The sequence below is a fragment of the Phalaenopsis equestris genome, unplaced genomic scaffold, assembly GCF_001263595.1.
Source record: "Phalaenopsis equestris unplaced genomic scaffold, ASM126359v1 Scaffold232443, whole genome shotgun sequence".
Classification (NCBI taxonomy): Eukaryota; Viridiplantae; Streptophyta; class Magnoliopsida; order Asparagales; family Orchidaceae; genus Phalaenopsis; species Phalaenopsis equestris.
In genome coordinates this window covers 9,720-36,169 of record NW_018250408.1, presented here as the reverse complement: position 1 = coordinate 36,169, position 26,450 = coordinate 9,720, and the positions used below count along the sequence as shown (strand labels likewise).

General features: G+C 33.0%; 1 protein-coding gene across 2 annotated transcripts in view; it reads left to right on the top strand.

Moving 5' to 3' along the window:
- LOC110038311 (solute carrier family 35 member F1-like) overlaps positions 1-10,783 on the top strand; it is a 62,878-nt gene extending 52,095 nt beyond the window's left edge. For both annotated transcript variants that reach the window (XM_020743109.1, XM_020743108.1), the window contains 4 exons: positions 9,470-9,556; positions 9,654-9,715; positions 10,273-10,406; positions 10,497-10,783. In XM_020743109.1, the coding sequence (XP_020598768.1) occupies positions 9,470-9,556; positions 9,654-9,715; positions 10,273-10,406; positions 10,497-10,546 (333 nt within the window). In that variant the 3' untranslated portion in view covers positions 10,547-10,783. The remainder of the gene's footprint in view (positions 1-9,469; positions 9,557-9,653; positions 9,716-10,272; positions 10,407-10,496) is intronic.
- Positions 10,784-26,450: the final 15,667 nt, after the last annotated feature.

Below are 26,450 nucleotides of genomic sequence, written 5' to 3'. Positions count from 1 at the left end.
GTGAACAGGGAGCGCATCCTTTTCTTCTTTGGCCCGATTCGAGTGTCGTGGGTCGATGGTGTGAGCTCCTTTTTCTTCCCCTCTCTTCTCTGCCTATAAAGATAGTTTTCTTTTGTTTTTTTGGGTTGTTGAAGAAAAGTTTGCAAGAGAGGAAAGTAGAAATTTTTGGGTGTGGGAGAATTTTAGGAGGAGATTCCTGTGAGAACACATCTTTGAGGTAGCTTCTTGTGTTGCGGTGTTTTACTTTGGCATCAAGGAGGTACCCTTTCTTCCCCCCCTCTTCTTCGGTGCCCTGTTTCCTTTCGGTTTTTCTCTCTGCCGAGCCTTTGAGCTTGGCTCTGTTGGATGATACAACATGCTAGTTCATTTTACTTTGATATATTGTTGAGATATCACTTCAAGTGCATTTAGAAATGGAAATGTGGGCATGTTCTAAGAGCTAAACTTGGTTACTCGCTTAAACTAGGGAGGCTATGACACATTTGTGATTCTTGTGACATGTTTATGTTGGAAACATTTAGGAAGTTAAGACATGACTTTGGAGAAAGTTTTTTGCTTCTCTTGCAAGCATGTTGGGATGAGTATTATGAAACTTTTCACTTATTTTCATTTAGCATGAAATGTTGGAGAGGTTATATGACCTTTCATGAGTGATAGGGAGTTCATTTCACTGTTTTATGCATGTTTGGTGCTCGATTTTGGCTTCCTGTGGCTTTCCCTGGCCTGAAATATATGCTATGAGAAAATTTATTTAACTTGGAAAGTGTTGTAGCTTGTTTTGAGGGCTTGGTTTAGCTCCTCGTGAAATTCCACCCCTGTTCAAATATCTGTTGGAATCGTTGTATGCTTGGAATATTTAGACATGCAGGTTGTTTCTCAACTTTGGATATACCTACAGGTGGCTGGAACTTTAATTTCTATTAAAGTATGAATTTATATCAATGCTTGGGCCTGTTTTAATCTTGTTGAGCTCTGGCTTTGGCTTTTGGTTCTTGTTGAGCTCGGCTTTGTTTTTCTTTTTTGGTTCTTGTTGAGCTCGATTTTGGCTTCTGGTTCTTGTTGAGCTCGGTTTTGGCTTGGTTTAGAGTCTCGGCTTTGACTTGAAATGGCTAGAACTCTATATTTTTTTTTATGGAAGTTTAGAATTTAATATTGTTGGGTGTGGTTTTGGTGCTTCTTAAACTTGGTTTTGGCTTGTAATGGCTCGGTTTTGGAGCTGTGTGGGCATTCGGCCTTCATTGCAGGAGCATGAGACGTTGACCTTTTGTTGACGTGTTGAAGTTCTCTTTGCTAGCTTTAAGAAGCTCACTTTGGGCTCTTACTGACTTTCGATTTGTTTAAAAGCGGCTGGGATTTTAATTTCTATTAAAACCTGGATTTGTATCAATGTTTGGGTCTTGTTTTTGCCTTGCTGGGCTCGGTTTGGCTCTAGTTGGGGGCTTGGTTTGCTTTGTTTGGCCTTTACCCGAGAGAGGGTTTGGAGGTGGTTTTGCTGGCTTTGGTTCCTACTCCTACCCGTGAGACCCATAGAAATTTCTTGAGTTTAATTTATCCCCTCTTGTTGAGTTTGCATCATTTGGATGATTGTAGATGGATCAAACTCGTTACTTTGAGAGATTGGTGATGTTTTGTACTCTCCTATGTATATCAAAACTTGTAGGGAATTGATCCGGGTTTGCCTTAGCCGTGAGCCTCACTTGCTGTTTCTTGGGTTTGCCTCAGTTGTGAGCCTCCCCTTTTGGTCCTTACTCGTGAGGCCTATTGGAGGTCACTGGGTGTGATTTGGTCCTCCTTACTAGGCTTAATTGGCTTGAGTGTTGTGGATGAATCAAGTTTGCCATCCCAAAAATTATAATCACTTTGGTTATCCTCTTAGGTTTGTCAGGGAGACATAGTAGTCATTGGTGGTTCTTTTGGTCACTTTGGGCCGTGAGCCTTAGTGATTACCTCCCTTGTGAGTTGCTTTGGCCGAGAGCCCTAACTGCTGTTTCCTCTATTCTATTGACCCCGACCATGAGCAGTTATTCAGTTCTGTGGGAAGGTTTCCTGCTTATTTAATGTATGAGGCTATTTATTAATTTGAAGGTTGGGGGAATTTTGATTTTGGTATGAGTTGGGAAATATCGGTGGTGGTTTCTCCGAGGTCATTTTCTTTTGAAGTTTGGGAGATGTTAAACCTCATTTTGGAAAAATATTTGGTGGACTTGATCAATCCTATGTCTTTGGGGTATGGGAAAATTAGCGTGAGCCTGCCCTTTATGTTTATTGGGAAAGACTTTGGGCCCTACTTTTCCAGGTCTTTTCGATACGAGTTTTGAGAACTGATCCAATCTCCTTTTCTGTGTTTTAGATGGATCGGTGCCTCATTTCTCTCACCCCATTTTTGTTTTTTTTCTTTCCTTGCTTCTTGGTTCGGTTTTCAATGCTTATGCCCGATGCATAAGTGTCCACGTATAGCCTTTTGCTATACGTGAAATCATTAAGCAATGTCGCAAGTAGTCGTTTTGTGGCGTACGGTAGTGATGATAAAGGCACACCGAAGATAGAGCAGAAAAATGCTCTATCCTATAACATCAAAATCCAGACATTTGATGAAAAATAGGATAACTGCTGTTTCCTCTATTCTATTGACCCCGACCATGAGCAGTTATTCAGTTCTGTGGGAAGGTTTCCTGCTTATTTAATGTATGAGGCTATTTATTAATTTGAAGGTTGGGGGAATTTTGATTTTGGTATGAGTTGGGAAATATCGGTGGTGGTTTCTCCGAGGTCATTTTCTTTTGAAGTTTGGGAGATGTTAAACCTCATTTTGGAAAAATATTTGGTGGACTTGATCAATCCTATGTCTTTGGGGTATGGGAAAATTAGCGTGAGCCTGCCCTTTATGTTTATTGGGAAAGACTTTGGGCCCTACTTTTCCAGGTCTTTTCGATACGAGTTTTGAGAACTGATCCAATCTCCTTTTCTGTGTTTTAGATGGATCGGTGCCTCATTTCTCTCACCCCATTTTTGTTTTTTTTCTTTCCTTGCTTCTTGGTTCGGTTTTCAATGCTTATGCCCGATGCATAAGTGTCCACGTATAGCCTTTTGCTATACGTGAAATCATTAAGCAATGTCGCAAGTAGTCGTTTTGTGGCGTACGGTAGTGATGATAAAGGCACACCGAAGATAGAGCAGAAAAATGCTCTATCCTATAACATCAAAATCCAGACATTTGATGAAAAATAGGATAACGATATCCTTCGCCGACATAAGCCTAGCGGGAGTTGGCTCGAACCTTCTCAGGTGATTGACAGTCCCATGCCCCCCGACAGGGTAATCGACTCGCGGACAACAAAAATTTCTAAAAAAAAAGAGATAAGTTTTGATAAACCATTTCCAAACGAAAACGTGCTTTTCTACGAAACAAAATTAATAACTCTTCTTCACATGTTTAAAATTTGTATGCATGTTAAAAAAACATAAAACATACTTTAAAGCTGGTTGTCCACCTGACGAATACCCGTTTAGGCTGGGAAATAGCCCTTTAAGTGAGGTTCAAGACACCCTTCTAGATGAGTGGCGGGTTCTATACATTCGGGTGACCGAGTCGTGGACCCTCGAGAATAAATATACAGCTGAGCCTAGTCCCATACGAGTGCTTGCGGTCCCCCTCATCCGAATCTTTTTTTTGTTTTATCGAAGCTTTAGGACAAGGGACTCGTGTTACTTTTCCTTTCTTTTCGGATTTTCCCAGGAGTTTTGAGGATTTTTTTTACTTAATTCTTTTTCGTTGATTTTCTTGAGTTTTCCGCTTTTCCTCGGATTTCCTGGGTGACGTTTTCTTCCGGACTTTGCTTTTTGAGATGCATTTAGGCTTTTTATACTTAAGGAACATCGGATCTCACGGGCGTACAAGTTTGCTTTACATTTTACAGTACTTTACTTTCCTGTTCCTACCTGCTACTGTACTGTATAACATGTCATTTTTTTTTCTGTTTTCTACCTGTTACTGCTCTTCTTATACAACAAGTTATACCATTTCTGTTCCTACCTGCTACCGTACCGTACAACATGTTATATTATTCATGTTTCTACTTGCTACTGTTCTTCCTGTATAGCATGTTATACTGTTCCTGTTTCTACCTGTTACTGTTCCACATGCATTCTACTGTTTATCCTGTATTGCACATTTTATATTATTTATATTATATAGTTTTAAGCATGTTTTTTTTTATATAGGATGTTTAGATGACTACGACGATAGCGCCGTTTGATTTGACACTATAACTTGACACCCTAGAAAACTTGAACTCGTCATGTAGGGAAGCTTGGAGCTAGCGCGGTGGGCAGCACGACCATCTTCAACAGCAGAACATGTTTTCCCCAGCAGAACACGTCTTTCCTAGAAATTAAACAACAATCTATAGGATTTCGATGTTGTTTGCCTAGCGCAACATAAATCCTCCACCTTTTTCTTTAGACATTCGTATAGCTCTGCTGTACGATTTCAGCCCTAACTCGTTCTAGGTTCCGAGGTTGTCGTCCGATATGACGTAAACCCTCATATCTTCTAGGCGATTTGTGTGGCCATGTCACGCAAATATAAGCCCTAATTAAATAAAATTGGCAAGATGAAACGCTTTGATAATTTATTCTCAAAACTGAAACCAAATCATATGATAGACTGGGATGTCACCGAGGTTCGCCTCCGGATCTGTGGCCTCCCCTAGTTTGCTGTGGCCTCCCCTATTTTCTCTTCATTTGGATTCCTCAACAATGTTCCAAATTCGAGTCTTCTCTCTTTCACATCTCTTCGTCCGATTTCGTTGAAAATTCCTATCCTTTTGAATGCTTTGAAGATAGTATCCCCTGATTTTTATCGAGAGATTTCTTAGGTGACTTCGGTCATTTAAGATGTAATTAACTATAGGGGCTTGCTCTTATAGGAAGTTTTTCCGAACCCAGCCTAAAATAAACCCTATTTAAATCTTTGTATTAAATATGAGAACTTGTCGATAAATAAAACGGTTTCGCAGACCAAACGGATGTCATATATTTCTTAGTTTATTTGATCGAGCCTCATCCTCAAGTCTTGTGTTTATCCCTCGGGATAGATACAAGATTTGAGGTAGAGTGCTCTTTCATTTAAACTGCGAAAAATATGAGGTCAGTTTGATTTCATATTTTTCTAAAATTATACATATATATATATGTAAATTAAATGTTCTTTCGAAGCGGGCGACGGGACTTCACTTCCAGTGACCGACAACTTCTTACGGGCAACCTCTCCAAACTTTCTAGCTGCCGACAATTTGTCAATCCTAGAATTTCTTGATTAGTAATAAATTTTTCTAAATTATAACATTAAGCTAAAATAACAGCTGTGGCTATATTTTTGTTTAGTACGTCTTAGTTTTAAATTAATCTGAATTATAATTCGTTATGTTAGAAGTACTTCCTGTATTTGACAATTTTTTATATCTTGACTGGATTATATTTTTAAATAGTTTAATTTTTTCTAAGTAGTTTAGGTTTAATTTCGTAGAATAACTAGTTCATTAGATATGTTTTCGAAATAAAATACTAGTTCAATTTGTTGTTTTAAAATTATATAACTTATTATAATTCATTCGTTTGAATTTCCTAAAAGAGATTTTATATTAAACCAAAAAAACCAAAAATTATAAAAAAATTTTATATTAAACCAAAAAAACCAAAAATTATAAAAAAATTGACTGATAATAAAAAACTAAATTAAGATTAGTAATTAGTTATAAAAAACTGAATGATAATACGAAATTCGATGGATACTTCCTACATAATAAAGAAGCCTTAATCAATCATATTAAGACAACTAAACGGTTCTCTAAACTGGATTGTAAGTCTGAATTTTGGCAAATAAGAATGTATCCAGACAGTCGTGAATTTACTGCATTTAGTACACCTCAAGGATACTACTAGTGGACTGTAATGTCATTCGGCTTAAAAAATGCTCCTCAGATATTTTAAAGAAGGATGAATACTATTTTTAGTGAACTATCACAATTTTGCCTTATATTACGTAGACGATATTTTAATATTCAGTCAAACAATTACTCAATATTTAAAACGTTTAACTTTGCTAGCTCAAAAGACCCAAAAATATGGAATAGTATCAAGTAAGAAAAAAAACAGTCTTTTTTACCAACACCATCGAATTCTTAGGATTTATAATAGATAAAGGTCAATTGAAATACAAGAACACATATTAACAAAAATAGATCATTTCAAACAAATTAATAATCAGAAAGATTTGCAACGCTTCTTAAGTTGTGTCAATTATGCAGAGTCATTCGTAAAAAATCTTGCAGAATTAAGTGCACATTTACAACAACAACAACAACAACAAAGCCTTAATCCCACTACGTGGGGTCGGCAATTAAGTGCACATTTACAAAAGAAATTAAAGAAAAATGTCTTGTTATTGGGATAAAAGGGGTGAAAAGATTTTAAATAAAATTAAAGAATGATGGAAAAAACTTCCAAAATTACATTTATCAATACAAAGAGATTATCTAATTATCGAAACAGACAGTTCAGAAATTGCATGGGGTGCAGTTCTTAAAGCTAGAAGAAATAGTGATGAATTCTTATGTAGATATAGCTTAGAAACTTACACCACTATAGAACAAAATTATCTTATAAACGAAAAAGAATTATTAGCAATAAAGAAAGCAGTTAAAAAATTTGAAATATTTTTAAATGAAACATTTTTAATTTGAACAGACAATAAAATTACAATTTCTTTCATTAAAAGAAAAATTATTGATTCATTACCAAATAAACAATTAATTAGATGGCAAAGTTGGTTCTCTGCATATATATTCGATTTAGAATACATAAAAGGAAATTAAAATTCTCTTGTTGATATACTACATGTGAATTATGCGGGGAATGAATATAGATACTTATGACATAATTAGCGAGCTTGAAAAAAAATCTAATCCAGATATAACCAATTATCTGGAAATTGTTGATCTAAAAATTTAAAAATTAGAATGTGAGATTGCTTTTAGAATAACATTCTAAATGAATTATTTAAAATAAAAAATATCTCAGTGGAGAAATACCAGAGGAAGTGTTACCATCTTTATCAGTTTTAAAGAAAATTATAGATATGACAAATATCAGAATTGTTGGAGAAAATAAAGAAAAAGTTAAAGGTTCTTCTTCAATTACTGAAAATGAAGAACCATATTCTTCAAAAAACCCTTACGTATTCAAAAATACAACATGACACATCTAAAAAGAGATTAAAGAAACAACACAGGAATGACAACAATTATCTTTTTATAAAGACAGAGCTAATTCTAGATTTATTTCCATATATCTGGAAAATATCAAGTTACTTATATGTATAGAAATACTGATGTAAAGTTTGTCTCAGAATTATATAAATGCGGATTAGTCTGTATGATATATTTAGAAGATAATTATCTTCTAAAAGAATTACCGAAACTAATTATTGAAGTGGTGGAAACTTTCCACGAGGTAGTTAAAAATTGGAATTTATTTATCAAATTATATCAAACTCATCATAAGATAAAAGGAGTTATTTTCTTAATATAAATTGGAATTAGCAGCGAGCCCTACACCTCAAAATACAAATCTACAGAAAAACCATTTCAGAGATGAGCAGGTGAAAACATATACCAAATATGGATTGAGACAAAGAAAATTGATCATTATAATGTCTGGGTATATTATTGCTTAGAAAAATTATTCATATGTAATCTCTGTAAGCAGCCTACTAAAAAGATTTATGAATTAATTTATAAGAAGTGAATCTCAATTGTCAACAAAAACAATTTAGCCGTTAGCAAAGAAATTAAAGAATTATTCTGTCAGAAATTATTGAAGGAGAAAATTCACAAATGTATGTATTTTTCAGAAAAGAGATACTATATAAGAAATACGAGAAGAGGTTGAAGCATAAAAGCAAGATGTAAGAAGATAAGCATAAAGGCGTACTAATAAAATACTCTCCAGTAGAGCACCATCTAAAGTAAAAGAATATTTTAAAAATTATTCCGACAAAAGCAGATCAATTTTTATCAATAAAAAATATTCTTAGAATTATTTCGACAAATGTAGATGCCCCTTGCTCAACAAGCCTGGAAAGTAGCATCAATTATTTCATGTAACCATCAGCAGTGACGATTAATGTATTCTTTTTTTTTATTTAAGGCTTTCTCTCTTCTCCTGAAGGGGGTAGAGCTAGTTAGGATTTCTTCTTCTTCTCTTGTAATTTAAAGATGTCTGTTTGCCTTTGCTGTTAATTATCTTCTTCTTACTCAATGTCTGTAAGTTTGTCTTTTAAGTATTAATAAATATTATGTTCTGCTTGTTTGTTTCAAAACATATTTTGTACAATCATGATTTCTATCTATTCTAGCTACGCATAGGATATGAAACGAGATACTGTTGTGCTTTAAATCTCTGAAGTACTTGCATAAGGTTGTGGTCTGTATGGACCTTTATTTTTTTGTTGAGCTCTTACTTTCTCTAGAAAACCACAGAGAAAGGTGCAAGATGAAGCGGAGATTCTAAGGTGAAACTCTATAATGGCTAATAGGATTACATTATTTTAAACTTTGATGTGGAAGCATAATAGACCCTAATACTTTATTATAATCTTTTAGACAGAAGATTAGGAAGAAATTTTTAAATATGCAAAAGGATTTTGAAGAATTCGAAATAAGATTACGACAATTAAAGAAAAGTCATATGAATCATATTAGAAAAATAGAAGAGGTACTGTATAGATTAAAAAATAATCTAAATTTTGAAAATACTTGTGAACGAAAGTTATTAAAAATAAGTGAAACATCAACTCCTAAAGCTTACAAAATGGTATCAAAGCCTAACAATCTGTAGACTGATAAATATAAATGTCCTAAACATAATAATTGCCTATGTACACCTACCTAGTTTTATGTAACTGCATTTAAGTGGGAGAGCTTTTTGTAGGCTGTTAAATCTCCATGTGAGAGCTTTTTGTACCTCAGAAGAGTTGATGCAGTATAGTCCGTATTGGCATGTTATTTGACTAAATCCGCCTAAAATAGAGGTTATAATAAGTAGATTATAAGAAGTCAAAACAAACTACTGAGATGCTAAACCAGATCAAACTTTATGATTGCTTGGACCCTTTACAATTTAGACAAATGTCAGAAACCAAATTGGTGCTAAAAAGGGAGTAGAGATAAAAACAACCATTGCGCTTTTATCCTTGTCAAAACATGTAGAGCATATTTTTTATAGTTTCTTCATCGAGATATTGTCTACTTGGATGTGAAGGTGCTTACTATAAATACATTTTTATGTTTTTTTTTTGTTGCATTAGCAACTGCAATAAATTGCAAATTAGTATAAAAAAGAAAAATATGGAACTACTTTATGAATTATGTTTAATTTGGATCATCCTTCTCTCCCTTTCATCTCACAGATAAGTGGCTCAGCCATGCTAAACCTTTCTCTGCTCACTTCAGATATGTGGGCAGTTCTCATACGCATCTTTGCCTATCATGAAAAGGTGCTCAAACACCACTAATTAGAATTATACACATTTTTATGTTGAGCCAAATGCTATATGCTATATGCTAAATGCTAGTTTCTCATTTCTGTTTCAGGTTGATTGGATGTATTTTCTAGCATTTGTTACAGTTGCTATTGGACTTACAGTATACTCATGGTAAGTTCTAATATTTCTCTAAATCTAAGCTACATATCCTACAGCAAGAACAAATCATTAATTTAAGAGCCCGTTTGCCATTACTTTTGTTTCCTATTTTTGTTTTTATTAGTACTTTTGTTTTTGAAAATATGTTTATTTGGAATAATTTGTATATTTTTTATTTTAAAAAATAAATCAACTTGTTTTTAAATATACTGAAAATGCTTAGAAAGAAGTTCCAAGTCTTTTTTAAAAAACGACCAGCTCAATCAAATTTATTTTAATTTAATCTAAAAATAAACAAAAAAAGTGATCACAAACGGGCCCCGGGATCACTTCTATTTTCTTTTTGTTTTCCTTTTTTTTTTAAATTATGTTTGTTTATTACAATTTTTATATGTTTTTATCTTTTATTTTCAAAAACAAATTAACTTATTTTATTAAACACTCAAAATATCTAAAATTATGTTATAACATATCAAACATTTTTTATTTCAAGTAAAAATATAAAAAAAGTAAAATAAGATTTGAAATTAAAAATAATCCCAAATGACGGCTAATATTTTTGAATGCAGGGGTTCAGAAGAAGATGAGAAAAGTTTCCAGACAACATATGTGAATCGTGAAGAAGCCAAAGGCAGGGACGAAGAGGCTTCTAGTGGTGATTTTCTCCCCGGGCCATCATCGGAGATCCAAGGAGATGGTGGTGGTAAACATTATTCCTCTACTTCTACTACTAATAAACTCTGAGGATGAGAATGTATCAAGAGCTTGACAATAAATTTTTTTTTTGTATTAGGGAAGGTTCCTTACTCTGTTATCAGGAATGATGATGATCCCAACAACTGATCCGGGACATTCCATATGTATATTGCTAGCAGTGGTTACAAGCATTTCTGATTAAATTATTCAGATCTGCTTATTTTTTATGTGTGACATTTCATTCAAATTCAAATTTTTTTTTTATATTTAACGGTAACATATGTTTTACTGTAGATATTTATTTTCTTGCTTTGTAGCCTTAATCATGCTTCCCTATTTGGAGAATTAAGAAGCATAATGATCACAATGCGCTGGAGAATTTAAATAAAAGATGGTATTATTTTAGAATTAGCAACTTTTTTTTTTTTTATTTGAAGAATTTGAGTTCTCATTTTTTTTAAGCCTGAATTTTGAAGTCTTTTTTAGAGAAATTATTTCAAAGTTCATTCTAGATTTTCTTGGAAATATTTCTTTTGAGTATACTCTAAATCTTTGGAGGGAAGTTCCTTGAAAGCCTACTTCAAATCTTTAATAATATTCTATCATATTATGAAAAGTATATCTTCCTTAAACCATAGTGTGATTTATGGAAATATATTAGAATAATATGAAATGACTCGTCCACTCTTTCTCTTCCCCTCATCGTATTTTATTTTGTTGACTTTTAAGTGTTGATAATGTATTAAAAAAAATTAAAAGGCAGATATAACAAGTAAATGTGATATTGCGAAGTTAAGAAAAATTAAAGTAAATATGTAAATGTAATAATATTGTTTGGGATGTTCACTAAGAAATTAATACTATGCGGTATAAAGTAGAGAGTATGATTAAGCAATTTCTAAAAAATGTGCTTGGAGAATCAAAAGAAAAACTTTTATGAATAAAAATGGTTAAATGGAGAACAATAATGTGTAAGAAACAATAAAAATAAGATTTTGTTATAGAATTTGGTTTAAATGTAAAAGTTTTAAGAATTGAGAAAAATATGTGGTTTGGTGATAGTCTAAGAGAATAATTTTTGATGTTAAGAATTTTACTTTTAATGATCTTTATAATAGATTTTATATTAAAGTGGTTAAAATATACATGCTTAAACTAGCCAAAGAGAAATAAAAAAAAAGTTTTAGATCAAATATCGTGTATTAATGATGAAAAAAATACTTTTCTTGGATGAGCATATTAGACATATATTTGTGAAATATTTTGATAAACATTTCAATGAAGAATGTGAAAAATACGATGAATTTAGTGACTTTAATATCATAAATAATAACAAAATATTTTATTAGTAATCGAACATAGGTTACGACATGATATAAATATTTTTCAAAATCAATTTAGTTTCATGTTGGGCATATCTACTATGGAAGAAAAAAATTTATTGAGAGGTTTGATGGAAAAGTATAGAGAGAATAAGGAAAATCTACACATGATCTTTGTTGATTTAGAAAAAGTTTATGATAAAGTTTGAAGAGTACTTTGGAGAGTTATAGAAAAAAAAGGTGTTGATATTACTTATATTCAAGTCATTAAAGATATGTATACTAGAGCTGTTAATTGTGTTTGAAAATATAGAGGATTTGCCAAATATTTTTCTATTTCAGTTGGATTACATCACAGATTGGCTTGAAGCGCATATCTGTTTGCTTTAGTTATTAATGTTTTTACAAGACATTACAGGAGGATATACCTTGGTGTATGCCTCACTGATGATATCCTTTTGGTGGATAGGACGAGAGAGATTTAAAGAAAAACTTGAAGTATGGAGGTCAACTTTAGAGCATAAAGGTTTTTTTTCTTGAGTAGATATGAAATTGAATACATTGAATATAATTTTAGTGATAATAAATATAGTGGCGATGATGTAATAATAGGTGATCAAGTCATTAAAAGGAGTAAAAGTTTTAGATATCATGGGTATATTGTTCAAAATGACGGTGATATAGATAGAGATGCTATTGAAAGAATTCAAGTTATATGACAGAAGTGGTGGAATACATAGGGCATGTTAAGTGATAAAAAAGTACCACATAAATTTGAAGGAAAGTTTTATAAAACGTTAGAGAGACCTGCAATGCTTAATGGCACATAATGTCAACCTGTAAATAAGAACCATTAAATAAAGTTAAGTGTTACTGAGATGAGAATGCTCGGGTGGATATGTGGTTTTAAACTAAGAGACAAAAAAGTGTGACAAATATATCCGTGAAGCGATTGGAGTAGCTCCAGTGACAGACAAGATTAGAGAGAGTTACCTTTAATGGTTTGGTCTCATTAGACATTGGTCATCTGATGACCTTGTTAAAATAGTAGATGTTTTAGATTTGACTTATGCTAGGAAATGTAGAACTAGACCTAAAAAAAATTGTGCATGTTCTATAAAAAAGTTCTTAATTTATTACAATTAAATGAAAATATGACACTAAATAAAATACAAAGGAGAAAAATGATTCATGTAGCCGACCCTACCTTGTAGGATAAAACTTTGTTGTTGTTATTGTTGTTGATGTAAATTTAATAATATTAAAGTTAGATAATGTGCAATAAATAAAATAGTTGGGATTAAAAATAATTACAAAAATATTTTCTAGGCTATTTAAATATACTTTTCTATTAGATGCTTTTTAAAGAAGGTTGAATTTTATTGGAATCCAACATATGTAGCCTTAACTTTTCTATAACTATAGATTAAAGAAAATTGCTAACTATGGAACATAAGAGTAGAAAAAGATAAATTATGCAAGCTATCTTAATATGTTTGTTGAGAGTTTAAACTTTTAACTAAAAAGTTCTAGTCTTAGGCTTTAAATATATAATATGAGTGTATTTGTGATTAAACTCGATCAAATGTTAGAACAAAAAAGAATAACAATTTTTAGAAATTAAAGGCAAGAAAGGATAATTTTAAATAACAAAATGAAAAAAATCTAAAAAAAATTATCTTTGGGTGACCAATCGATAGAAAGCTGATGAGAATTGTAAAAATCAGTTGTTGTAGCTGAGAATCGCCATGGATGAATCTATGTAGTTCATGGAGATGAAAGTACATACTGATTATGATCCATGCATTAATGAGAAGCTCAAAAAATGAGCTACAAACACTTAGTAAGTTTGTTTAATCTTTCCAATTGGAATATAATTCTCATAATTGGAAATATATTTTACTTAGGACCATTTATTGTCATGATTATTATTTTCAGTAGAAGTAGTAATAATAGTAAAAGATTCATACTCATTTCCTCTGAAATTATGAAGGAAATGAAAATGAATCTTAAGCTTTCGAAAATTTTAAAATATTAAACATATATATATATATATATATATATATATAAGCAAAATTATATATATATATATATATTATTTTGTTCAAAAAATAATTGAATTCAAAATTGCAATATTTTAATATAATTTTCTCTAGAAAAATTTCAAATAATCCCTTACAAAAACTCATCATGGTTTAATTTCATCAAGTTTTTGCTCATTTTAATATGTTTCTAAAAATTGTTAACTTAGTCATCTCATAGTGCTAACAACCAAATAGAGAAATAAAATGAGTGAAATTAGAATTTTTTTCTCTTAAAATATTTTTCTCTTTAAAAGCTATCAAATTATCCATTATTAAATTCGATTCTATGGATTAATTTCATCAACATTAATGCTCATTTTGATTTATTTCTATAAGTTTTTAACTAAATATATTATCTCATAATGTCAATTAGGATTTTTTTGTGCATATCATATGATTAATTCAGAAAGTGAAGACCAATTAATATAGATGTGTACCAATTAATATACATAGAAATAAAATAGTAGAAACAAGCTGGCTTTAAAATTTAGTAGAAATAAAATAACCCTTGAATCTAACAATAGGTACTATTATCTCTCAACTTCATGCATCCATTATTTCTCACAATAACAAATACATCAAAGTAGCTTTTGATAATTGCAGCAAGATAAGTGTTACCATATTATTTAGACAATCCTTTAAGATGATAAGATTGTGACAACGGATGATGGAAATTATGGTAAGATAAAGATGGGTTGAAGATGGTAAAGGAGATTTGTGGCTATAGAAAATAGGAGTATATGATCAGGGTGGGGTGGGAACTTAATGGTATTTAGGTGGATATGCTAATAATGGTGAATGAGATTTGTAGTAGTTGGTTGTTGGTGTTAGTGAGGGTTGTGGGGTTGGAGGAGAGTAGTCACAGTTTGTAGGAATTGGTGTTTGGGTCAGTGGTGGAGAATTATAATAATATGGATGAGGGGGAGATGAAAATTATGGGGGCAGAGATTTTGAATAATTTGGTGGAAAGAGGGAAGGTGATGATAGAGGCAGGGAGTTGTAGTAGAAGGGTGGTGTTGTGGATTGTGAGGGTGATGGTGGAGAATTGTAATAGTAAGGAGATGGTGAAGAAAAAGATGGTTGGGATGGAGATTTATAATAAATAGAAGGGGGTGAGGATGGTGATGCAGCTAGTGACGAGTCATAGTAGTGTGGAGGAGTTGATTGTGAGGGTTGGGGTGGAGAATTATAGTAGTAAGGAGGCAACATAGATAGAGATGGTGGTGGTCTCGTAATAAGAAGGTGACAGAGATGTGGAAGAAGTTTATGGAAGTAATGGTATGTAGGAGATGATGACGGAGGAGGAGACTGATAATAGTAGGCCAAATTTTGAGGTGTGGGAGAATTAGAATGGTATGTAGAAGGTTTAGTCTTGTCATACTCATCATAAGGAGCCTTCGGGGCAAATGCAAGAGACTTAGCCTTAAGCACAATGAGCTCATGAGATTTGACAATGACTGTGAGTGGGGCTCCTTTATTGAGGTCGGTGGGAAACATGCACTTTGAGCCATTCGGTGCTGGGTGTAGCTCAAACCTGCAAGCCTTTGCTCTACCCTTCCAGAAAGGGAACCCATTCAACACTGTAAGGGAATCCCTTCACATTAACACTATATTTTTCCAAGTCTCTGGTCTTCTCATAAGCAACATAAGTTTTGTCTCCAACCTCACAAGTCACCTTGACAACGTCATCTGCTCAAAAAGTTTGACATATTACATGTTAATCATTAAGAAAATATCGATGGAGAAAAAAAATATAAATTCTTATGAGATATTTTCTTTACTCGCTCAATTCAATATATTTTGATTTTTTTTTATTATGAAAACATGTGATGTTCAATTCATCACATTTTATATTAAATTCTTTTGTTATATAATATGCCACATAAGAAAAATAAAAAAAATATTATTAGTTTTGATTATGAACATTCAAAATAATTAAAATTGAACTTAAACATTTTTAAAAATAAATTGATTTATTTTAAAAGTAATATATAAAAATATGTGAAAAGCACTTTAAATAAATATATATCTAACAAACAAAAAAAATTAATAACAAATTGAACCCAGAATAAGTACTAACATAAATACCAACAAATTCCGATGTAATTACATATATAACAACCTAAATATCAATTTTTACATATACCTGCCAATCTACCTTTGTATGAAAAGGTGCATTTCAGTTTTTAAAAAGTTAGGAATATAATATTTTTTACGTTATCTGAAAGATTTGAATGGCATTAATGTAAAAATCCAAGCTTAGATGTTAGGTATAGATGTGAATGGCCCAATTATAAAATGTCATACTAAAAAAGAAAAAAATATTACATCAGGACTCAGCACGTAGAGTTACGTGCGGAGTCCAATGAAATTACGTCGTGGAGGCGATTGACCCGGTAATACAAGAGAATATTCCCCTCGTGTTATTCTGTGTTATTCAGATGCTATAGTATGTTATTCAGGTGTTATTGTGTTCTGAGAATATTCTCGGTATTGTAATAACACAATAACACATCAATAATGCTTGAATAACACACATAAACACCTGAATAACACACAATAACACTTGAATAATATGAGGAATATTCCCTTGTGTTACTGGATAAATTTTTTTTTTTCTACGTGGCGTGATTTCATTGGACTCCACATGTATCTCTATGTGCAGAGTTTTGATGTAATATTTTTCCCCTAAAAAAAAAGGTGAAATTTCTATTTTTTTTTCCCGCTATTCCTTGCTCTACTATTGGTCGGCCTTACCACGTTAACAAAATAAAACTAATTAAATTTTAGTCAAATTTTAACAAAGAATATTTTTCCCCTAGCTAAAGAATATTTTTCCCCTAGTTAATGTACAGAAGATCTGTTATGGGAGAAATTATTACATACGGACATCGCATGCATCTCTGCATGTGGTGTCCGATCATGACCGTTAGAATTATTTCAGTTTTTTTTTTTTAAAAGTTAGGTGGGGCCCACCGAAATACATCTTGACCGTCAGGATCGGACACCGCACGCAAGCCTTTTTGTCACGCGTCGATATAGTTTGACGTGTGGGGAAGAAATGCTTTTCGTTTTCCATATAAAAGAAATTAACGAAAAATAAAACACCCATTTTTAACAGGGGATAACTTGCTGTAGAAGCATTTATTAGAGGATAACAATAGCTTGAATATTCTGATTAAATCTTTGACCCATATAAATTTCCAAACCGTTAGATTGACCATATAAATTTCCAAACCGTTAGATTTTTTTTTTTGATTAAGATGAGTGCAATATATGATAATTGGTGCCGCCTTTGATGCCTAAAATTTTTTCAACAAAAAAAAAGGTTAAGGAAACATCGACGAGCATTTTCGGTTAGCTAATGTAGATGAATGACTAAAAAAGCAAAAACAATAATATAAAACAACAAAATCATGCATTAGTTCAAATTTATTTGGTCAGTTTTAGAAGATAGATATTCTCATCTTTGTAGGTAGCAAGCCTTATACTATATGTTCTTTACACTCAAATAGATATGCAAGTTTGCTCACCCTTGAAGAGTTTTTGATGTGTGGATCCATAGGTTGCTTCCAGTCGTAGCACTTGAAGCGTAAACACTGCCAACCACCCTGACTAAGAGCTCATGCTGATGATTTGGAGAAGGGGATCAATAATAACTTGATGGTGATGAAACTATAGTTAAAGGAGGTTAGTTATTGTAATATGTTGGTGGCTAAATGGCTGGAAAAACCAAACGGCCTCCTCCACCCATTTACATGAAAAAAGGTCCTCTTATTTATAGATCATGGAGATTATAAAAAAAATGACTTCATTGCCCTTGGGAGTTACAATTTATTATGCTCTTGGTAGTTATGGGTTATATGCTCCTTGGAGTTATCAGCTATTATGCGCTTGGAAGTTTTCGCTTATTATTATTTTCAGTGGCACATTTTAATTGTTGGGTCCATCTAGCAATGTGGCTAGCCAGTTCGCTCGGGTGGCCGGCCGAATGAGTTGGCCGGTCGGTCTTTGCCACCGTCTAAGTTTTTTGGACATACATAATTGCCCCTAAGTTTTTTAGTCTTTTATTTCTTCGAAGTGAAGCTGAAGTTGACAACATTTTTGGACGTCAAGTCTATGGGATGATATCCACTCTTCCAGAGTACCACATGGTTCTCAAACATCCATTTGAATGCCCCAAAGCACCCGCTCCCAAGTCCTAGCACATCCACACTGGGAAAAAATGAGCGTGGGGAACTCAGGCCACCTGTCAGGTGTGTCCGTGCTCTCTTGATGCATCTGCACTATAAATCTGGTATGCACAAACACCTACCTTATGCCCAAAGCACCCATGCTAGGTTCACACTTGGAAACAAAGATCAAGGAGAACTTGGGCTCGATGTCCGACACACCTGCAACCAACCACACGCAATGGGTGCGACTGCACCATGACCATCATGAAGCCAAAAGAATGCTTATTCAACCATCTGGAAGGTGAGAATTTATAAATCTCTCATTCTTCTTTTTTAGTAAGCCTTCATAAGATGTAGGCTAGAGGAGACCCTTGGTTTAGGAGCTTGTTGGTTGCGATTCCCCTATGATCCATGAGAGTTCCTCATAGCCTTAACTCTAGAAACCTAAATAACAGATTTCTGTAATCCAGCATCTGCACCGGCAGTTTTGTTCTTTTGATGGGAAGAACAAAATTTGTTTGTGATTAGAGAATATAAATCCTCATGATGCTGTCATTCCCTAAACTATGAAGATTTATCCCATGAAAATCCTTTATGATGTGTCACGCAAATGGAAGCATTCAATCATTACTTTGTGCAATGATCAACCGATAAAGATCACTACCATCCTACCCTAGACACCCTATGAGATCACTATAATGAGTTTGATTTACTTGTCGGAATTGATTGAGTTTCATTCATGCATATGATTACATCCATGTCATGTACGTTACATGAATTTCCAAAATATGTATTAAAATATAATTTTTGTATGTGTTGTGAATTGATTGCCTACATCAACTTGATCGGCTATTATTCCATCGACTTGATTGATTAGCCACCTCTGGCTCGATCAATCACTCGACCACCTCTAACTCGACTGATCCATCAACCTCTTTCCATCAAAGCAATCAATCAGCTATCACCATGCCGATCGATCAGCCACCATCAACCTGCTCAATCGATTGATCTATTTCTGTTGACTTGATTGATAGGTCCCTCTAGCTCGATAGATTGACCAACAATTTGTTGTTAACTTGATCAATCAGTCGCCCCCAACCTGATTGATGGATCGACAACTTTCCTTTGACATGATCAATCAACCACCACCAATCCAATACATCAATCAATCGATTTCCTTCGACATGATCAATCAATCAACCTCTCTCTATCGACATGATTGTTCAGTTCCACTGGCTTGATCGATGAATCGATCCTAGTCCGTCGACCTGATCAATCAACTACCACCAACCAAATCGATTGATCAACCCCTTTCCGTTGAAATAATCAATTGCCCACAACCAACCTGATTGATAAATCAAATACTTTCCATAAACATGATCTATTAGCCTTCACCAGCCCAATCGATCAATCGACCCCTTCCCATTGACTTGATCGATCAATTTGCCACCTGTAGCCTGATTTATCGATTGATCATTTTTTCTTGATTTGGCTGATCAACCACTCACGACTAGATCGAGCGACTGATCATTTTTCATCTATTAGGTCGATCGGTTGCTCTGGCTCGATCAACCAATCAATCAATTTCATTTGATTATCATATTGTTGCATGTGCCTTAGGGTTGGCTGCGTTAGTGTATCCATCTCCACACATGTAATTTTTCACCCTTAGATGTTTTCTCCACATAGCATCTTGTATGTTTGTCTTGTATGCGTGTGGTCTGCACATGACCTTGTATGCTTTCACACTCATTTCAAATACTCACATATCTTGTGGGAGGTGGCTAACATTTCAAGCTTACTGATCCTGACTTTTTATATAGATGTTAATTATGATGTATGCAATTATATGCTTAATTTCCTTAATAATGATTTTTTTTGTAACAAAGCCAAAAACTTGATCCAAAGCAAAAGCTAGGTAAATTCCTTACTATGAAGAAAATAAGAATAAAGTTATAATATTTAAATATGGGATACTGCACAACTATATGTATCGTTATTAAGTACTATAGAACTTTTTGATTAAGCCTCGAATATCGAACCCACATAGATAAATACAATATGCAACTTTATAAAACAAAAGAAATTACATAACAAAATTATACTTAGCAAAATATTCTTACTTAAACTCTAGATTCTAAAATAGGAATAAAAGTTTAATTCTTTTTGTAAATTTTTTATAATTTAAAATAAAGTAAGCAATTAATTAACTTAATTAAATACTTGCAAGATGAAGATAATATAAATAAAATATCTTTTTCCTTATCATGAATCAGTAATAAGTAGAAAAATTTTATTGTGGAACTATTCTAATTATGTTGTGCCAAATAGAAGCAATAATATTCTTTACCCTTATTAAAGATGCTATAAAAAATATTGGTTAATCTATAATTTAAATAGTTTTAAAGATTGGTTAGGTAGGAAAGATACTATCTCTCACTCTAGAGTTCCCTCTTCTCCCTCCATTTGGGGGCTAACATCTCATATGAAAACCTAATACTATAAATCAAATTGGGGGCTAAAGCCTATCACTCTAAAGTCCTCTAATCTACAACCTTTAAAGTTTATTTCCTTCTTTATTTTCACTCAAACCCATGAAATACATTCTCATCTATGAAATCAAATGTGATTCCTACAATTTGTTGACTGAGGCAATACTATATCGGATCTTACATGTTCTCACAACAGGTATTAACATCTTAATTGGCCAAATCAAGAAGTATCAAGAAGTAAATGAAGTAAAATGTAAAATGTTTAAAATCATCACAACTTATTCTAACATTAAAGTCTATTACTCACACAACTTCCTTTCAATACTTAATCACTTATCATTTTAAGGAAAAAGATAAAGCAAAAATACTCAGAATCCACGGAGAAAACACAACCACAATTAAGTTTAACAGTAGAAATCATGCACACAAACAAAAATCTAAATTAGAACCAAATGTAGTCATAAGGATAAACACTTATCTCAAATCCTCTCCACCAAATGTCTTGAAGTTCTTTTGAATTCTCTTCCTTCATTCACAATACAAAATAAAACCTAAAATAAAATAAAAGGTGGCCGGTGGCAGCTGATGCGATGGGCGACGGTTACTTGGATGAATGATGGCTGATGGATGTGGATTGACCTCTTCCTTTGATGATCCAAGTATTCTTTAATAAAAATTTAAGAGGTGACTTGGTGTCTCCTTAAAATGTGTCTCAATTCAATGAATTTTCTAGAAGTTGTCTCCTTTCAATCTAGAAGTTGTCGAATTTTCTAGAAGTTGTCTCCTTTCAAAAGCTAATTGAATAAATTTTTGTGTCCATGAACTATTTCTCACATTTTTACCAAGGGTTTCTTCAAAAATCTCTTAAAAAAGTCATCAAAATTCAATGAATCATAAAATAACTACTTCTGATGCTTAAGCGTGGGGTACCAATTGCTTAGGCGTGACTCTCTCTAAATAACTGGCGCATAAGCGTCAGTCAGTTCATTTTTGCACCTTCTTTGCTCCAAATTTGATCCCATTTCACACCTTTTACCATTTTTCATCCATTTGCTTGTACTTGAAAGAAAAGCACAAAAATGCATTTCATTAAAGCACAATATCTCAAAAATAGGTATAAAAATGTGTATAAGAAGACTATATATTTTAGGTGTATCACTTACCTGGTGTGTAACTTTCTCTAGTGAGAATTACACAATCTCACTTCCTACGAGACCACTCAGGATTTCGTAGGTGCGTCGCACTGTATCACTTAACATTCTCCTTAGTTTCGAAACTTATCTAGTGCACATTGTTTGTACACATGTACAACTTAAATAGTGTCACTTGGCATGGGTCAAGATTTCTAGCCTCTAAACCCCATCTAATTAAAAAAATATATATCCACTTAGCTACAAGGCTCTAACCTAACTCGGGTCACACTTCTTGGCTTTTGAACCTGTTTGGTGCCTGAATCAGATTACCTATCATCCACGACAGAATCCTGTGCTGCCATGAGCATCGTTGTCTTGCATGGAGCATATGTTCATCTATTTGCATGGTGCATTTCATGTTGTTTGTGACTGTAATTGGCTTGCATGCGTGGTCTCTATTAAGGTAAGGTGCAATCCTTCTGCAGTGTCGTATACCCTGAATGATCAAGCACAACATCACTTATCCTACATGTTTTCCATTTGTATCTTTGCATTATTGGCATATTTGTCATTAGTATGTGCCACCATGTACTTATATGACAAATGTCTGATATCTTAAGATTGATCCTACCTCAATGGAACGATCATACTAGGTTAAATCACTTTGCATTTGCATGTACATTATCTGATTGTCTTAATGACAAATCCTAGTTATTCAATGAATGAACCATGGTTGAACACGATGCTTTAACGAGCATTGTTTGCGAGGACATCTTAGTGAGTGAAGAGATTTATTTCATTATGATAAACATACTTGTTTTAATCCACAGTTTTCTGATACACAAAAATAATATACTATTTTACCCTCTATTTTAAGTACCCTTTTTATGCCTATTTTTGGTGATATTGTACTTTAAAGAAAGGTATTTTTGTGTTTTTGTTGCAGGTATACCATTTTTAGGCATTTGGAGCAAAAATGGCAAAAGGAACAAAATTTGGAGTAAAAACAATCAATTTTGGGGTTTAGCGCATGATGCACTAGATCGACACATGATGCGCCAGATCGGCGCAAGATGTGCCAGATGCGTTTTTTTCAAATTAAGATGGTCCGAGACAAATTTTGCATGAATTTTTAAAGGGACACTTGTTTTAAACACCCCAGGAGTGATTCAGTGCATCTAGACACTTTGGAAGATTCTAATTTAAAGGGATTTGACTCTTGGATTGAAGAGACACATCTTTTAAATTCAAAGGTTTGAATTTCGAATTTTGGAGGGAAATTAAATTTTTTTTTAAGAGGAGGCAGCCCAAAATAAAATCAAGTTGGAGAAGAACTTCAAAAAGGGGGGCAAAAAAAGATAGGCAGCGTGAGAACTAAGAGGGAGAGATAGAAAGAGAAAGTTAAGGACTTGGAGATTGTCTTCTAGGGTTGTAAGAGCAGAGGGAAGGTGAGAGATTTATTCTTCGTAACATTTCTAAGAGAGAATTGAGAGTGCTTGTAAAGAGATAAAGGCTTGGAGAGAACTTCTAGGGATATTCTTGGGAAGGATTGTGGGATTAGTTGTATTTTTCATTTCTTTTGTCTGTAAAATTATTTTTTATATATGAAGTAAACTCTGTATTTTATAGTATCATTCTTATGAATTCTGAGTAGTTTTCTTTATCATTCTCCCTACTTTGAAGAAATGGTCTTGTGAAGAATTGATTTTGTTTCCTACGGTTTTAAATGTCAATAATTTGTGATGATTTGAACTTCAATCTTTATTTACTTTTTGATCTGGCCAATTGAAGTGTTAAAATGTGTTGGAAAATAAATGTTCTAAAAAGGGGATATGATTTCTACAACAAAGGGAGAACCACATTGATTTCATGGGAGAGTATGTCATCCATGAGATTGGGTGCAAATAAATAAGAAAAGCAAATAAATAGGTGCAAATAAATAAGAAAATATACTTCGTTGGATGTAGAATTGGATTTTAAGGTGACAAAAAAATAAAATCCCCAATTTGGTTTAGTTGATTGGAAACTAATGCAAGCATGTTAGCCTTCGGGTGAGGGAGTAGTGGGAGCTCTGGAGTGACAGCCGGTATCCTCCTAGTCTAACCACTGAATTAGGGACCGAACTCTGGATTAGTCAATGATCTTTATAGCGCTCAGAAGAGGGTAGAGAATAGGATTGCTCCTATTTGACATAAAACAATTTTTAAATATATGTTTCAAATGATTTCAATTTCTTCACAAGCCATATTTTCATTGTAAAGGGGAAGGGTGTTTTCTTATACTTGAACTTTTTGTCAACAAAAACCTTTGTTTAATTTCAATAATTTTACTTTTGAAAGTTTAGCATCTAGTTTAACTTAACTGTTATAGTCGTACATCTGCATATTTAGTAGCATTACACTTAAGTAGTTTAACTTCAAACTTCATACTTTACTTTATTTTTTTATTTTAATTTAAGAATAAAATATTAATAGCTAGCTTATATATATTTTCAGCTTCTGTGTAGGATCGATATCTAGGACTCCATTGGAGCCCTGTATTACTTGAATGATATGTATACTTGCGTTATATGTGGAAGGGAATTGGGAGTTTAAAAGAGGTTCTAAAGATAAATTATTTTCATTAAAGTTACATTATTTTTTGGGTTACATTGCATAGTTATTATTATTTTGATCCCAAGTTTCTGCACATCATTTTCACACACTTAAACGTTGTGATTAAGCCACCTTATTTCTAGATGTTTGCTAGACTAGGGCTACGTGTAGTTAGGATTATTCATATCTTGGCTATTGTTATTTAGTTTGTGCTCAAGCCATGCATTTTGATTGATACTTTGTGTGTTTACTGGGTGTGGATATCCACACTAGTCTATTAGTGACAGTTTTCTTGTAGGGAGCCATGTTCAATAAGGAAGGGCTGTAATGATTTTATCTAAAACACCTTCTTCAAGTATTGTTTACTCTCCCTCTCACCAGGTAAGTTGCATGTAGATGTCCTTTATGCAAACCTAATTTTCATTTAGGTCAAATCTTTCATTTTGGACTTTATCATGTCTTTTATATAGTCCCTAGGTAGAGTCTGTATCAGAAATAAGATACATGCAAGGGTTCCACATGAAAAACACCAAGATCAACTTGCTCGTGTCCCATCCTTTGATTATGATTTTATATTTGTTGTATATCATTAGGTCAACGCATATTTAGGTGGTGCCTGGTCACTTTTTGCTTTTCTAGGATATGTTGCTGACCCAGCGACACCGGTCTTTTGTTATTCATATATTTGGCATGTTAATTTTCAGCGATGTGCTGACTTGATACTACTTTCTTTACATGTGGATTGTCTAAAAATCATGCGAAATTATAATTTATGCTATCTAAGGACAAAAAATTATAATTTTTCAATAAAAGTCAAACAATAAAAGATTAAGACTAATCAAAATTTAGGATTAAAATATCACAACGTTTCAAAAACCTACATTTATTTTTTTTGTATGGCCTTCAAGACAAATTCAAAATGATTTGTGTAGCATGATTATAATACATGCAATCCATAATAGGGCCTCCATATTAGGACTTGTTAGCTGATTGCATCATTTTTGCATGTTATGAGGAGAAGTCTCCGAGTTTCTTCAACCTGTTTTGTCAAACATAAGATTTCTACTTAGGAGGTTATTGATACACCTAAAATATATAGTGTTTTTATACACATTTTATACCTATTTTTGAGATATTGAGGTTTAATGAAAGATATTTGTGTGTTTTTCTCTCAGATATAATCAAATGGATGAAAAATGTTAAAAGAAGTGAAAAACGATAAAATTTAGAGAAAAAATGAGGAAAGGTGCAAAAATGAACTGGGGCACTGATACACCCAAAATATATAGTGTTTTTAGACATATTTTTATACTTATTTTTGAGATATTATGCTTTAATGGAAGGTATTTGTGTATTTTTATTTCATGTATAAGTAAAAAGGTGAAAAATGCTAAAAAAAGTGAAAAAGGATCAAATTTGGACCAAAAATTCTAAAAATGGTGCAAAAGTATTTTGGTGCCTAAGCACCAATAAAATAGAGAAGGTTGCGCCTAAGCACCAGAGGCCTCGCGCTTAAGTGCCAGTGACAGTTACTTGACGCGTTAATTCATTTTGACGAATTTCAAAGTGACATTTGAGGCACCTATTGGCTAAAATGAGTGGTTATAACCACCAAGGGCGAAAATATAATTGAAGGACTTGTGAAAGGAGGCATTCCTTGGTAAATACATCAAATCAGGATACATTTTGAAGAGATACCAAGACACCTCTTGAAAAATTATAAAAGAAATAAGTTGAGACTTTTAGAAGGGTTCTAAAGAGTTCTGAAAAAGTTCTTGAAGAAGTTTGTGGAGAAACTTTTAGAGAAAATTTCAGGCACCACAAATTTATTTTTCCTTTTGGCTTTAGTTCTATTTTGAGAGTTAAGAGTGTTGTAAGAGAGAAGAGATTTAAAAGAACTTCAAGAGTTTGGTGGAGAATTTGAGAAAATTTTTTATCTTTGTTTGTAACTACTTTTGGTTTTAATCAAGACTTTTTGTTGGTTTGACAATGATTTCTACTTTTAAACTAAAGTGTGGTTTTATTTTCTCCATGGATTTTGAGTATTTTTCTCCATGGATTTTGAGTATGAGTATTTTTCTTTATCTCTCTCCTTAAAATGATAAGTAATTAAAGTGTTGTAAGGAAGTTGTGGAGAGTATTAATCTTTAATGTTGGAAGAAGTTGTGATGATTTAATTCCATGCACTTCATTTACTTCTTGATCCGGCCCATCTAGATGTTAAAACTTGTTGTGAGATTGTGAGAACATA